This window comes from Geotrypetes seraphini, chromosome 5, assembly GCF_902459505.1.
Source record: "Geotrypetes seraphini chromosome 5, aGeoSer1.1, whole genome shotgun sequence".
In the NCBI taxonomy this organism is placed as follows: Eukaryota; Metazoa; Chordata; class Amphibia; order Gymnophiona; family Dermophiidae; genus Geotrypetes; species Geotrypetes seraphini.
This window is the reverse complement of record NC_047088.1, coordinates 65009430-65024274: the sequence shown is the minus strand read 5'-3', so window position 1 is coordinate 65024274 and position 14845 is coordinate 65009430. Positions and strand designations below refer to the sequence as shown.

At 46.4% G+C, this 14845-nt stretch overlaps 1 protein-coding gene across 2 annotated transcripts in view; it reads left to right on the top strand.

Moving 5' to 3' along the window:
• LOC117361260 (gamma-aminobutyric acid receptor subunit gamma-4-like) overlaps nt 1–9001 on the top strand; it is a 305830-nt gene extending 296829 nt beyond the window's left edge. The window contains exon 8 of one of the 2 annotated variants that reach the window (XM_033946355.1): nt 7442–9001. In XM_033946355.1, the coding sequence (XP_033802246.1) occupies nt 7442–7720 (279 nt within the window). In that variant the 3' untranslated portion in view covers nt 7721–9001. The remainder of the gene's footprint in view (nt 1–7441) is intronic. The other variant, XM_033946354.1, reaches the window with a different exon arrangement.
• The last annotated feature ends 5844 nt before the right edge of the window (nt 9002–14845 follow it).

The window sequence follows — 14845 nt, the reverse complement described above, 5'->3', positions numbered from 1 at the left end:
TCAGAATAGAAACAGGCAGTGAAAATTTTCTTTTATTGAACCTCATATATGTAACCATTATTCCAAACATAACAAAACATAAATTATGTCTAAATTGTCATGACATTAGAAGTACATATGGAGTAGTTGCAGGCAGTGGCGTACTTAGGGTATGTGGCACCCAGGGCCCATCATTTTTTGACACCCCCCCCATCTATATGAAAAATATGATTTTTAGTACCAATCTACATATCGCACCACAAGAGTGTACCTAGGAAAAGGCTGCATCTTAAACACTGCAGTGAGCACTAGAACACCAACACATACATTGTAAAACTAAACAAGCCAGATCCCGCACAGTCAATTGGTCCTGTAGTCAATGCCAACTGAAAACTATGTCTTTTTCATACACACAGAACAGAGATACACCCTCGCCCAAAATGGAATAATCACAAACTAAAAATAGAAATATGTAGACAAAAGTTAAACTGATCCGCCAAGAAACCAGACCCTGGATACAATGCAACACCACAAAAAACAGTAACACATGTCCTCTAATACAGTGCAAAATATAAAGACAGTAGATGTAAATTTGAAAAAACTGATACATAACAATCACCACTTTATAAATTAACAAATAAAAATAAAACAAATAATGAGATATAAAAAAATACAATTTTATTGGACTAATCCCCGTAAGCTCGGTCCCCATCCCCGCAAACCACCTGATTCCATCCACACAAGCCTTGAATTGTTTATATTAAAGTATAAAAAGAAACAATATTCTGTACAATTGTCAATTTATAAATCAGCGTCTTCTCCCCACTCTCTTCCCCATTTCCCTTCAGCATCCTCAGCCCACTCTCTCTCCACTTTCCTTCAGCGCACGCACATAAAAACAAGCAAGTAATTTTATATCATTTTCATTCTATTCATTCATAGAAATTAAAGTCTAGATAATGCCAGTCACATAACAAAACATGATTTTACAAAAATAATTCCCTGCAGTCAAGCCTGCAAGGATTATTAGATGTCTTTCAGCAGTTCCCCTCCCTCCCTCCCCCTTACCTTTGTGGCCAAGTCAAAATGATCTACCAACAATAAAATTTTAAAAACACAAAGCACGCTGTACGCAGAGAAAATGTTAATTATCATTTATATTCCGCGGGTTTTCAAAGAGGTCAAGGCAGATGACTTTATGCAATGTCACCTCAGTAACAACTATACAAAAATAGACAAATATTCCCCCTCCCTTTTTACTAAACTGCGATAGCGGTTTTTAGCGTAGGGAGCTGCGCTGAATGCCCCACGCTGCTCTCGACGCTCATAGGCTCCCTGCGCTAAAAAACTCTATTGCGGTTTAGTAAAAGGGGGGCCATAGTGCAAAATATAGACAGCAGATATAAATTTTCAAAACGGACACATTTTGATCACTAAGTTGAAAATAAAATCATTTTTCCTACTTTTTTGTCTGGTGATTTCATGAGTCTCTGGTCCTTCTTCTGATCCTTCTTCTTTCTCTCTCCCCCTGGCTCCCCTCTTTATTTCTGCCTTTCTTTCTCTCTCCTCCTGGCCCCCCTCTTTCTTTCTGCCTTTCTTTCTCTCCCCCTTGACCCCCCTCTTTATTTCTGCCTTTCTTTCTCTCCCCTTGGCCCCCCTCTTTCTTTCTGCCTTTCTTTCTCTCTCCCCCTGGCCCTCCTCTTTCTTTCTGCCTTTCTTTCTCTCCCCCTTGACCCCCTCTTTATTTCTGCCTTTCTTTCTCTCCCCTTGGTCCCCCTCTTTATTTCTGCCTTTCTTTCTCTCCCCTTGGTCCCCCTCTTTCTTTCTGCCTTTCTTTCTCTCTCCCCCTGGCCCCCCCTCTTTATTTTTTCCTTTCTTTCTCTCTCCCCCTAGCCTGCACAAAGCCATCGTGCCGATTTCTCCACTTCCACGATTCTTTCCCTACCCTCACCCCCAAGCCAGCAGCCGATTTCTCCCTGCTCCTTCCCCGATGTCCTGATGTCCTGAACTTCATCGGGCAGCAGCAGCATTCACAATTCACTGATGTTGCCCGCTTCAGGCCTTCCTCTCTGTCGGGTCCTGTCTTCATGAAAACTGGAAGTAGGCAGGACCCGGCAGAGAACAAGGCCTGAAGCCGGCAACAGCAGCAAATTGTAAACGCTGCTGCTGCCCGAAGAAGGTAATGGAGCACCGAGGCAGTCCGCTTCTCCCCCCTCCCAGCCGAACCCCCGCTGACCCTCCTATCTCCCCCCCCCCGTGAACCTTTCCGACCTTCCCAGCGAGAGCAGCAAACCTCCTTCGCGGCTTTCTCCTCCCTCTGCCGCGTTACTGATGACGTCATCAGTGATGCGGCAGAGGGAGGATAAAGCCGACGCTACTGGAGGGAGGTTTGCTGCTTTCGCTGGGAGGGTCAGAAAGGTTCACTTGGGGGGGAGAGAGATAGGATGGTCAGCGGGGTTTCGGCTGGGAGGGGGGAGAAGCGGTCTGCCTTGGTGCTCCAAGGCCTGGCGCCATTACCTTTTTCGATAATGGCGCCGATGCTGCTTTCGCTGGGAGGGTAGGAGCGCGATAGGGACCGGGCCAGCTGTGCACCCCCCCCTAAGGCGGCACCCGGGATGGACCTCCCCCTCGCCCCCCTTGGTACGCTACTGCCCTGGGGAAACAGCCTGCAACAAGATCGCGCGATGCCAGAGATCTTTGCCTGCTTCGGCTGTTTCCTCCGCCGCGGTCCCGCCCCTCCTCTGACATCAGAGGAGGGGCAGGACCGTGGCGGAGGAAACAGTCGAAGCAGGCAAAGATCTCTGGCATCGCGATCTTGCTGCAGGCTGTTTCCAGACGCGACACCCGGCGCAGGGGGGGTAACTGGACAGGACCGGGAGCACCCCCTCAGGGCTTGGTACCCGGGGCGGACCGCCCCCCCCCCGCCCCCCCCTTGGTACGCCACTGCCAACAGGTCCAGGACCTGTGCAGTGATCCTCTATTTATACCCTTCTATCCCCATTTCCAGCAGGAAATTGTCCAATCCTTTCTTAAATCCCAATACCGTACTCTGCCCTATTACATCCTCTGGAAGTGCATTCCAGGTGTCCACCACACGCTGGGTAAAGAAGAACTTCCTAGCATTCGTTTTGAATCTGTCCCCTTTCAGTTTTTCCGAATGCCCTCTTGTTCTTATATTTTTTGAAAGTTTGAAGAATCTGTCCCTCTCTATTCTCTCTATGCCCCTCATGATCTTATGTCTCTATCATATCCCCTCTAAGTCTCCTCTTCTCCAGGGAAAAGAGACCCAGTTTCTCCAATCTCTCAGTGTATGAAAGGTTTTCCATCCCTTTTATCAGACGTGTCACTCTCCTCTGAACCCTCTCGAGTAACGCCATATCCTTCTTAAGGTACGGCGACCAATATTGGACGCAGTATTCCAGATGCGGGCGAACCATCGCCCGATACAGCGGCAGGATAACTTCTTTCATCCTGGTTGTAGTTAACCGATCGTGTATCGATTGGTTTGCGAGCACTTTGTGACCAGATTTCCCTCCTGCACTATTCACTAACCTGTGTAGTGATTCGATTACAATCCGCACATGTAAATGAGGGGAACTGCATGCAAAGGCAGGGACGCAACTCAGTAAACAAATTTTGCAATTCGACTGGACTTTCCACTCATCCTGAAAAGCGACTGCTGGGAACCAGTCGAAAACGTCTTTCCGACTAAATCATGGGTTGCATATGAAGGGGTTTCGTCAGCCGTAAGGAGGAAGTCATTATGCCATTGTATAGATCCATGGTGAGGCCCCACCTGGAATACTGTGTGCAATTTTGGAGGCCACATTATCGCAAGGATGTGCTGAGACTGGAGTCGGTGCAGAGAATGGCCACCCGGATGGTCTCGGGACTCAAGGATCTTCCATACGAAGAACGGCTTGACAAATTACAGCTATACTCGCTCGAGGAGCGCAGAGAGAGGGGAGACATGATCGAGACGTTCAAGTATCTTACGGGCCGCATCGAGGCGGAGGAAGATATCTTCTTTTTCAAGGGTCCCACGACAACAAGAGGGCATCCGTGGAAAATCAGGGGCGGGAAACTGCGAGGTGACACCAGGAAATTCTTTTTCACTGAAAGAGTGGTTGATCGCTGGAATAGTCTTCCACTACAGGTGATTGAGGCCAGCAGCGTGCCTGATTTTAAGGCCAAATGGGATAGACACGTGGGATCTATTCACAGAGAAAGGTAGGGGAGGGTCTTTAGGTGGGCAGACTAGATGGGCCCTTATCTGCCGTCTATTTCTATGTTTCTATGTTACTCTGCCCCGTGTCTCCTGCCTGCTCGCCCCGATCTTACAGCCCTTCTTTCTGCCCCAAAAATGAAACGTGCAACGCCTGTCCATGCTCTCTGCTCCCTGCTCTGTCCCTGCTGTCTGCTGTGCTGCCTGTCTCTGCTCTCTGCTCCCTGATCTTCTAGCCCTGCTTTCTTCCCCGAGCTCCTACTCTCTGCCTCCTTCCCTGCAGTGCGAGCCCGTGGGTTTAAAGCAGGGCTGCATGCCGCAGTGCAGCCCCGCTTTAAACCCAGAGGCTCGCACTGCAGGGAAGGCGGCAGAGAGCAGGAGTGTCTGGGCAGCAAGAGCAGGGATTGGAAGGGGAGAGCAGGAGGGCGTGTGCAGAAAAGTTAAAAAAAAAAAACACCCCGGCTTGGACGGGCATGCGCAGACCATCTACATATAGTCTGCGCATGCACGCGGATCGCACACCAGCGATCTGGGCAGGCAGATGAGGACGTTCCTCCAATCGCCCCCATCTGCATATTTGTATTTTGTGAATTTGTCGAGCCCGATTGGGCAGGTTAGTGAATCCGGTTCATAGTTAACCATAAGTGGGTCAATATTGAGCTGGCCACGGGCAGTGTTTTTATAAACACTGACCACCGCCAGCTAATTAAGACCAGATATTCAATACCAGGTATACCGTATTTTCGCGGATATAACGCGCACCATTGTAAAACGCGCACAGGGGTATAGCGCGCAGAAATCACGATGATATGTACAAAAACTTTTCTATACCGCGCTCAGGCATATAACGCGCATGCTGCCCGACTCTCCTCTGGCCACCCCGACTCTCCTTTCGCCCTCCCCGACTCTCATCTGGTTGCCCCGACTCACCCTGACTTTCGGTGCACTGCCCCGACTCTCCTCTGGTTGCCCCGACTCACCGTTCACCCGCCCTGACTTTCGGTGCACTGCCCCGCCTCTCCGTGCCTGTCCCCCTTGAAGTCCTGTCCCCCCTTGAAGGTCTGCCTGTCCCCCCTTGAAGTCCTGTCCCCATCCTGAAAGCCTGATGCCCCCCCTCGACGTCCGATTCTTCTCCCCCCTCGGCAGGACCACTCGCACCCCCACCCCGAAGGACCGCCGACTCCCCGACAATATCGGGCCAGGAGGGAGCCCAAATCCTCCTGGCCACGGCGACCCCCTAACCCCACCCCGCACTACATTACGGGCAGGAGGGATCCCAGGCCCTCCTGCCCTCGACGCAAACCCCCTCCCCCCAACGACCGCCCCCCCCCAAGAACCTCCGCCCGTCCCCCAGCCGACCCGCGACCCCCCTGGCCGACCCCCACGACACCCCCACCCGCCTTCCCCGTACTTTGTGTAGTTGGGCCAGAAGGGAGCCCAAACCCTCCTGGCCACGGCGACCCCCTAACCCCACCCCGCACTACATTACGGGCAGGAGGGATCCCAGGCCCTCCTGCCCTCGACGCAAACCCCCCTCCCTCCAACGACCGCCCCCCCCCAAGAACCTCCGACCGACCCGCGACCCCCCTGGCCGACCCCCCCACCCCCCTTCCCCGTACCTTTGGAAGTTGGCCGGACAGACGGGAGCCAAACCCGCCTGTCCGGCAGGCAGCCAACGAAGTAATGAGTCCGGATTGGCCCATCCGTCCTAAAGCTCCGCCTACTGGTGGGGCCTAAGGCGCGTGGGCCAATCAGAATAGGCCCTGGAGCCTTAGGTCCCACCTGGGGGCGCGGCCTGAGACACATGGTCGGGTTTGGCCCATGTGCCTCAGGCCGCGCCCCCAGGTGGGACCTAAGGCTCCAGGGCCTATTCTGATTGGCCCACGCGCCTTAGGCCCCACCAGTAGGCGGAGCTTTAGGACGGATGGGCCAATCCGGACTCATTCCTTCGTTGGCTGCCTGCCGGACAGGCGGGTTTGGCTCCCGTCTGTCCGGCCAACTTCCAAAGGTACGGGGAAGGGGGGTGGGGGGGTCGGCCAGGGGGGTCGCGGGTCGGTCGGAGGTTCTTGGGGGGGGCGGTCGTTGGAGGGAGGGGGGTTTGCGTCGAGGGCAGGAGGGCCTGGGATCCCTCCTGCCCGTAATGTAGTGCGGGGTGGGGTTAGGGGGTCGCCGTGGCCAGGAGGGTTTGGGCTCCCTTCTGGCCCAACTACACAAAGTACGGGGAAGGCGGGTGGGGGTGTCGTGGGGGTCGGCCAGGGGGGTCGCGGGTCGGCTGGGGGACGGGCGGAGGTTCTTGGGGGGGGGCGGTCGTTGGGGGGAGGGGGTTTGCGTCGAGGGCAGGAGGGCCTGGGATCCCTCCTGCCCGTAATGTAGTGCGGGGTGGGGTTAGGGGGTCGCCGTGGCCAGGAGGGTTTGGGCTCCCTCCTGGCCCGATATTGTTGGGGAGTCGGCGGTCCTTCGGGGTGAGGGTGCGAGTGGTCCTGCCGGGGGGGGGGGATGTATCGGACGTCTGGGAGTCGGCCGGGCAAGAGGGCTTGGGCTCCCTCTTGCTCCGATCGTGGATGCGGGTGCGGGTGGGAGCGCGTGCGAGCGGTCGTTCGGGGTGGGGGTGCGAGCGGTCCTGCTGGGGGGGTGAATCGGGCGTCGGGCGGGGTGGGAACTATGTTTAAAAACTTTTGTATACCGCGCTCAGGCATATAACGCGCGAGGGGTATGCGCGGTACGTAAAATCACGTATAACGCGCGCGTTATATCCGCGAAAATACGGTAATCCAGGCACCAGCAGTGGATATCTAGGTCAGCAGTGCCCAGAAATTATGCAGGTGTGGCAGAAATTCAGTATCTTATTCACATAGCTAACAGGACAAAAACAAGGCTGCTATTTAAATGGTCCTGTTGTCACAGTTAGTTATGCGAGCGTCGCACTGAATATTGCTGATACCTGCATAGCTCCCAGCTTCACTCAGACTGCCTACAAACTGCCCCAGCACTGGCTATGTAGTGTTACAGTGGTCAGAAGGGAAATTCAGAAGCATTACCTGAGTCCTCGGTGTAATTTAGGGAGGAAGTTATCAAGCCACATTAGAGCAATAACCTGCATTCTTTACCCTTTATCTTTATGCATTGAGCCCAGGACTGATTTTCCAACATTTTTTTTTCAATTAAATAAATAAATGGTTGATTTTATAAGAATGAGCTTGTATTATACTGAAATTTCCCTTTCCCTTTCTATTACAGCCACCCTGTGACCCCGGTGTGATGTCTTCCTTTACCACCATCACCATCAATAATGTGATGCACTGGCAAGAGGTAGAGCAAGAGCCCGGGTCATCCTGCTTGGAAGGAAAGGAATGCGAAAACTTTTTCTGTTGCATCGAAGACTGTCGAACAGGGACATGGAGGGAAGGACGCATTCGCATTCATATTTCCCGCCTGGACTCGTACTCCCGTGTGTTCTTCCCTACTGCTTTTTTGCTTTTTAACATAGTTTACTGGATTGCATATCTTTATCTCTAACTTTTCCAGACATTATACAGAAAAAAAACAATACGCGTTGTACACTACAAATGTTCACAAGTAAATAGGTCCTTGTTTCTTATTTCATTAAAAATGCATTTCAAAGTCTTCGGTGTTGATGGAATTTTCATTTGACCCAGGCTCAACAATTTGCTATAATAGACCTGTGCCCATATTTATAGAACAAAAGTCTGCTCTATCTTTTTTTTTTTTTTCTTTGTCCAAGAACAGTTATATGAATGAAGATGGTAATGGTGTGAATCATTTACATTTCTTTCTTAAATCAGATTTGGGCTGATTATAATACTTCTGAAAATGGTTATGCATTGGCAAAAAAACGCAGCATAATTTTTTTAAAGTATACGCCAATGCACAACCTGTGGCTAAATGAAAGTTCTATTATGCATCATTTTTGCATGATTTTTCCCAAATTTTTTTTTTTTAAAGTGAACCTTATGCTGAAGTGCATGGTTTCTTATGTAGTCTAATGTATGGTAAAATATTCTATAATAGTGGAACTGTTTAATCTGAGGGTGGAGAGATACATGATTGCTCAGCAAGATATTAAAATTGATTTGAAATTCAACACATTAGGTTTTCTTGCATATTTGTCAGTTTGTTTTGCAGCTTCATAATGTAGAAACAGACAAGGCAAACATTAAAAAAAAAGAAAAGAAAAACAAATATTTCTATTACATTGAAGGTAAACTTATAACCAAAAATGTAGATGGTCAAAGGGGAAGAAGTTCCTCCAAGAAACTGAAATGTACTTCAACAAATTAAAGATCAAAGGGCTCAGTTCACCCTTTTGGGAGGGCTTCTGGAGCAGAAAATGGGTGTTACTTCATCTTGTAAAGCAGGAGCTGCCATAAAAGAAAGCATTTAAGATATATCCAGTAAAAAAAAGAAAAAAAATAAAATATTCATCATAGCCTAAAAGAAGATCTTTCATGTGTATAATGGAAAAAGAAACCATGGGACCAGGTTTGCTGAAATGTGGTAGTTTTTGCGCTTATCACACTTTCCTGAGGATTCTAGATATGGCACCTAAAGCTGCATGTGCAAATCTGTACACATTGCTGATTTGTGTGCAACTTAGAGCTAGATTCACAAAGCAAACCGATCGTGTACCGATTGGTTTGCGACCCCTTAGCAATCCTGTCCCGATTCACTTACCTCTCTACCAACCCAAAATCTAGGGGTTCCTATGTATAAATGCCATGACAGAAATACCATGGAATAAATTAACGTCACTTCTCTATCATTCTGTTGGAGTTGATATCTTGCTCTCAGATTCACTGCTAATGCTTGCTTCACCACTTGCATTGTTCCAAAGGGAGTTTCTGTCTGGAGTTGATAAGCTTTAATAAACACAAGAACATATCAAGAATCTCTTGGAAATTCATTTTCATCAGGCCAGTCTCAAATGGTTGACATGAGTAAGTTCAGGAAAGCTCTCAAAACACACTGGTTTCCATGGATTAAGACCATAGAATTTGTTGGTTATACTATCAAAAACTTTCAACATTTGTAATGTATGCATTTTTTTTTTAACTAATATAACTGAGACCAAAGTTTATTATGGTATGATATGTTATATAATGAATATTTTTATGGAACCCACCTGTGCATTTTGAGAGGACAGACTAAATATCAAAATAAAAGAAGTACATGAACACAGTGAGATATTTATGCTATAGTGTGAAGGTTGGGCAGCAGGTATGGGAAAAAAGCAAAAGTAATTGGAATATCTTTGAACCACCTTACTCAGGAAGTGGCACCAGGTTGAATTTCACTTAACTCATGATACAGAGTTCAAAGGAAATCAGTATAGATTTAGATTGCCAGTATAGATCAAGATCGGTTACTCATGATGAGGATGAAGCCTTTCAAGGATGCCACGGAGTTCAGCCAGAGCTAGCTTAGGCAGGTCATTCCTGAAATCATCCTACAGGAGGATAAGTTATAGCAGTGGAGGGCAATCATTATTCATAGAGGGCCACATGAACTTCAGTGCTAACCTCAGCAGGCTAGACTATCATGTAATGCCAGAACAGGAAATGAACAGTGCTCCATAGACATTCTGTGATAAATAAATAAGTCAAACTGTACCTACAAACAATGGAAATAAACAGAGTGACTATTCTATAAAATATTTTTGAAGTACAGTGTTTCAAAATTGTGAGAACTCTAGTTAATAACATTTTCTGTGTACACTTCTCGTCGTCTTGGGAGCCACATAAAATTCAATGGTGGATTGCATTTAGGGTGCAGTTTCCCCACCCCTGAGTTAGAGGCTTTCTGGAATAAATATTGGTGCTAGGGAAATGGATCCAATGTAACCGCAAATCTGACTTGAATTCTTTACTATGCTGAATTTGTACATGTGACTTATAGGTAGAAAGGAATATCTCTCTTTTTCACTAATTTAGATTCTGGAAGGATATGCCAGTGTTTAGCATGCATGAGTGTAAATGTAAGAGGCAGGGGAGAAAAAAAACCCCAACTATTGAGGAAAGTGGACTCCCCTTGTATAGCAATGTTTCTCTTTCTTTGTCTGTTACTACCCATCCATATGATCAACATAGAATGGGCTCTCTTGACAAAAATTATAACTCCAGCATTTGGGAAGCAGTACTCTAGCCCCTCTCCAAAAGTTAACCTGCATAATCACTTGACATTTTGCAGAACAATCGGAGTCACATACACACACCCCTTGGAAGTTTGGTTCCATAAGATTACTTTGGACAACAAATTAGGTACCGTTGTCCAAAAATGTTTCTGTAACTTGCGAATGGTACGTTCAGTCTCATCTCTTTTAGAACCTTCATCACACAATATTCTGATCCATTCTCTTGTCATTCATTACACATCTTGATTATTTCAACTCTCTGTATCAGGGAGTTTGCCAAAAGGAGCTTCGACGGCTACAAATAATACAAAACACTACTGTTAAACTTTTATCAAAGGCAAAAATATTTGAACATGTTACTTCTCATCTTATTGACACTCATTAGTTACCGATCACTCATTGACTGGCATATACAATTTTATTTCTTACTTTCAAAACTAGACAAGAATATTCTCCAGCATTCATGGATAGATACTTCTTCCATATAATCTCTCACTGTGATCTAGCCATCAAAACCTTCTTACTGTTCCTTCTGTTCATCAAATTACTTATGACACCACATGCAAATCCATTTTTTGGGGTTGCAGCTCCTTCTCATCTTCATCATGAATCTTCTTTGGATAAGTTTAAATCTAATTGTAAAACCTTTTTGTTCAAAGACGTAAATGATATGTAAAAAAACAGAGGCTTCCTTTGCCAACATACAGTTTTCTATCACCATTATTAGAACAGTATTATTTTAACAAAGATTAGATTTTTTAAAAATCTCCTTCCTTCCTGTGCTTAACCTTTTAAATATCCCACCCTTCTGGGTTTAACCTTTGCATTCTTTACTATTAATATATTGTGTTTCTTTCCCATATTCCTTATGTTACTTGTTGATTGTCTATCTGGATATCTTTCTATTTGAATTTTTAGTCTATTTACTTATTTTAATGTAAACCATTCAGACATTTGATGAACGGTATATCAAAATTTAAATAAACTTGAAACTTGGTTACAGTCCCAAAGGTCACTCATCAACCAGCATGTCTCATGGTTGTCCAAGTGCCGATAATCAAACTGACTTTCTGGACATATCCAGAGACTAAAGCTAATATCATCCAACAAGGAGAAAAAAAAAATTATCTCACACTAGGTTAGACAGAATGAATATTAACATCCCTCAATACCATCAGCAAAATAAGGGAAAACAAATTATCTACTGTAGGTACAGGGTGGGCCACAGAAAAGTAGGGCACCTCCAGGGATAGTATGACATGATGAACGAACAATTGGATTGTTTTTTTCACTTATTCACAAGTTACAACAGATGGTGAAAGTGGTTCCCGTTCATGTCTATGGGCACGTTGGGCACGTTGGATCATGTTGGCTGATACTTCTTACAACTCTTCAACAGTGATGCTGCAGATAGTGTTTGTGATGTTTTCCTTGAGTTCATCCAGGGTATGTGGATTGTTGGCATACGCTTTCTGCCCTAAATTCCCCCACAGATAAAAATTGCATGTCTACAAGTCCGGGGAACGTGGTGGCCATAACCTGTTGCTCACAATTCTCTTCTCTGTAAACAGTTCATGAACCTGTACCAGTGAGTGCCCCATCTTGTTGGCAAAAAGCAGTACATTTTTTCTTCTGGTGTTGGTCATAAAATTGTTCAAAGATGTCAAGGTAAACCGTAGCATTCACAACTGATTCGAAGAAAATTGGGCCCATAATTTGTGTTCCTGACACCATGCACCAAATGCCAATTTTCTTGTCGTGAAGTGGTGTATTGTGAGTTAAGTGGGAATTTTCCATGGACCAGTACATCATATTTTGGGAATTTACTTGACCTGATAAATGGAACCAAGCTCCATCCATCATGAAATACAGCAATGGTTCCAAATATCCGTCAGCAATCATAGTCAGCAGCGACGTACAGTAATTTGCATGCTTTGTCGGGCTCTTTCAGTTCATGTATACATGTTATTCAGTATGGTTTGAGGTTCAGAGATTTCACCACTCACCGACACTTTGTTCGTGATACACAAAATTGCTGAGAGAGTCTTGAGTTGATGTTCAGGAGTTAATTACAATCCACTACTGAATGTCACAGACGACTTCTAGCATCCAGACTGATGGAGGCCTCGATTTCTGCATGTTTGCAACAGAGCCAGTTTGATGCCATTTCCAAATCAGACTCTGAATACAATGTTTAGCTGGAAGTTTTGTTCCTGGGTATTTGTTGGCAAAGGCCTCTTGTGTTTCCTTAATTGATACACTTCGCACATAGCCATCCACAATCACTATTTGCCATTCCAGAGAGAATGCCATCTTTCTGGCATCGGTATTAGAGGCAGGCTAGTTTTTCGTGGCCCACCCAGTACTTGTTATTTGGTGAAGGTGGGTAGTAAAACAATTTTATTAAAAAGTTAGTGAAATAGATGTTTTAATAGTAAGATCATAAGAGTTGCTATACTGAGACAGGTTGAAGGTCTACCCAGCCCAATATCCTGTTTCCAACGGTGGCTAAACCAGGTCACAAGTACATAGAAACATAGAAACATAGAAAATGACGGCAGAAAAGGGCTATAGCCCACCAACTCTGCCGATTCCAAGTGCCCGCCCCCTAGAGTTCATTCCCTTAGAGATCCCACGTGAGTATCCCATTTCCTCTTAAAATCCATCACGCTGTTGGCCTCAATCACCTGCAGTGGGAGTCTATTCCACTGATCCACCACTCTCTCGGTGAAGAAGTACTTTCTGGAGTCGCTATGAAATTTTCCTCCCCTGATTTTCAGCGGATGCCCTCTGGTGGTTGAGGGTCCCATGAGACAGAAGATATCATCTTCAGGCTCGATACATCCCGTGATGTATTTATACGTTTCAATCATGTCTCCCCGTTCTCTTCTTTCTTCAAGTGAGTACAGCCGCAATTTTTTTAGTCTTTCTTCATACGTGAGATCCTTGAGCCCCAAGACCATCCTGGTCGCCATTCGCTGAACTGACTCGATCCTCCGTATGTCCTTACGGTAGTGTGGTCTCCAGAACTGAACACAGTATTCCAAGTGAGGCCTCACCATGGATCTGTACAAAGGTAGCATGACTTCAGGTCTCCTGCTGACAAAACCTCTACGGATACAACCCATCATTTGTCTTGCCCTGGAGGAAGCCTTCTCCACTTGATTGGCAGCTTTCATGTCCTCACTAATGATCACCCCTAGATCGCGTTCTGCCGTGGTCTTAACCAAGGTCTCACCATTCAGTACATAAGTTCTACGCGGGTTTCTCCTACCCAGGTGCATTAACTTGCATTTTTTAGCATTGAAGCCTAGCTGCCAAGTAGTTGACCATCTTTCCAGCAGCAGTAGATCGTGTGTCATATTATCAGGTAATAAGTTTTTGCCTACTATGTTCAAAGTTTGGTGTCATCAGCGAACAGTGCTATCCTTCCTTTAAGTCCTTGTGTCATATCCCTTATGAATAAATTGAATAGAATCAGGCCCAGGACTGAGCCCTGCGGCACCCCACTGATTACATCCGACGCCTCGGATGGGGTACCATTCACCACCACCCTCTGAAGTCTACTGCTCAGCCAATCCCCAACCCATGCAGTTAGAGTGTCTCTTAATCCTATCGATTTAAACTTGGCTGCTGCCAGAAGGATTCTGGGCTGTATAAAGATAGGCGTAGTCAGTAGAAGGAAGAAGGTGTTGATGCCCCTGTACAGGTCATTGGTGAGGCCCCACTTGGAGTATTGTGTTCAGTTTTGGAGACCGTATCTGGCGAAAGACGTAAGAAGACTTGAGGCGGTCCAGAGGAGGGCGACGAAAATGATAGGAGGCTTGCGCCAGAAGACGTATGAGGAGAGACTGGAAGCCCTGAATATGTATACCCTAGAGGAAAGGAGAGACAGGGGAGATATGATTCAGACGTTCAAATACTTAAAGGGTATTAACGTAGAACTAAATCTTTTCCAGAGAAAGGAAAATGGTAAAACCAGAGGACATAATTTGAGGTTGAGGGGTGGTAGATTCAGGGGCAATGTTAGGAAATTCTACTTTACGGAGAGGGTGGTGGATGCCTGGAATGCGCTCCCGAGAGAGGTGGTGGAGAGTAAAACTGTGACTGAGTTCAAAGAAGCGTGGGATGAACACAGAAGATTTAGAATCAGAAAATAATATTAAAGATTGAACTAGGCCAGTTACTGGGCAGACTTGTACGGTCTGCGTCTGTGTATGGCCGTTTGGAGGAGGATGGGCAGGGGAGGGCTTCATTGGCTGGGAGGGTGTAGATGGGCTGGAGTAAGTCTTAACAGAGATTTCGGCAGTTGGAACCCAAGCACAGTACCAGGTAAAGCTTTGGATTCTCGCCCAGAAATAGCTAAGAAGAAAAAAAAAAAAATTGAAATTGAAACAGGTTGGGCAGACTGGATGGACCATTCGGGTCTTTATCTGCCATCATCTACTATGTTACTATGTTCAAAAGCCTTCGGTGTGGGACGCTATCATATG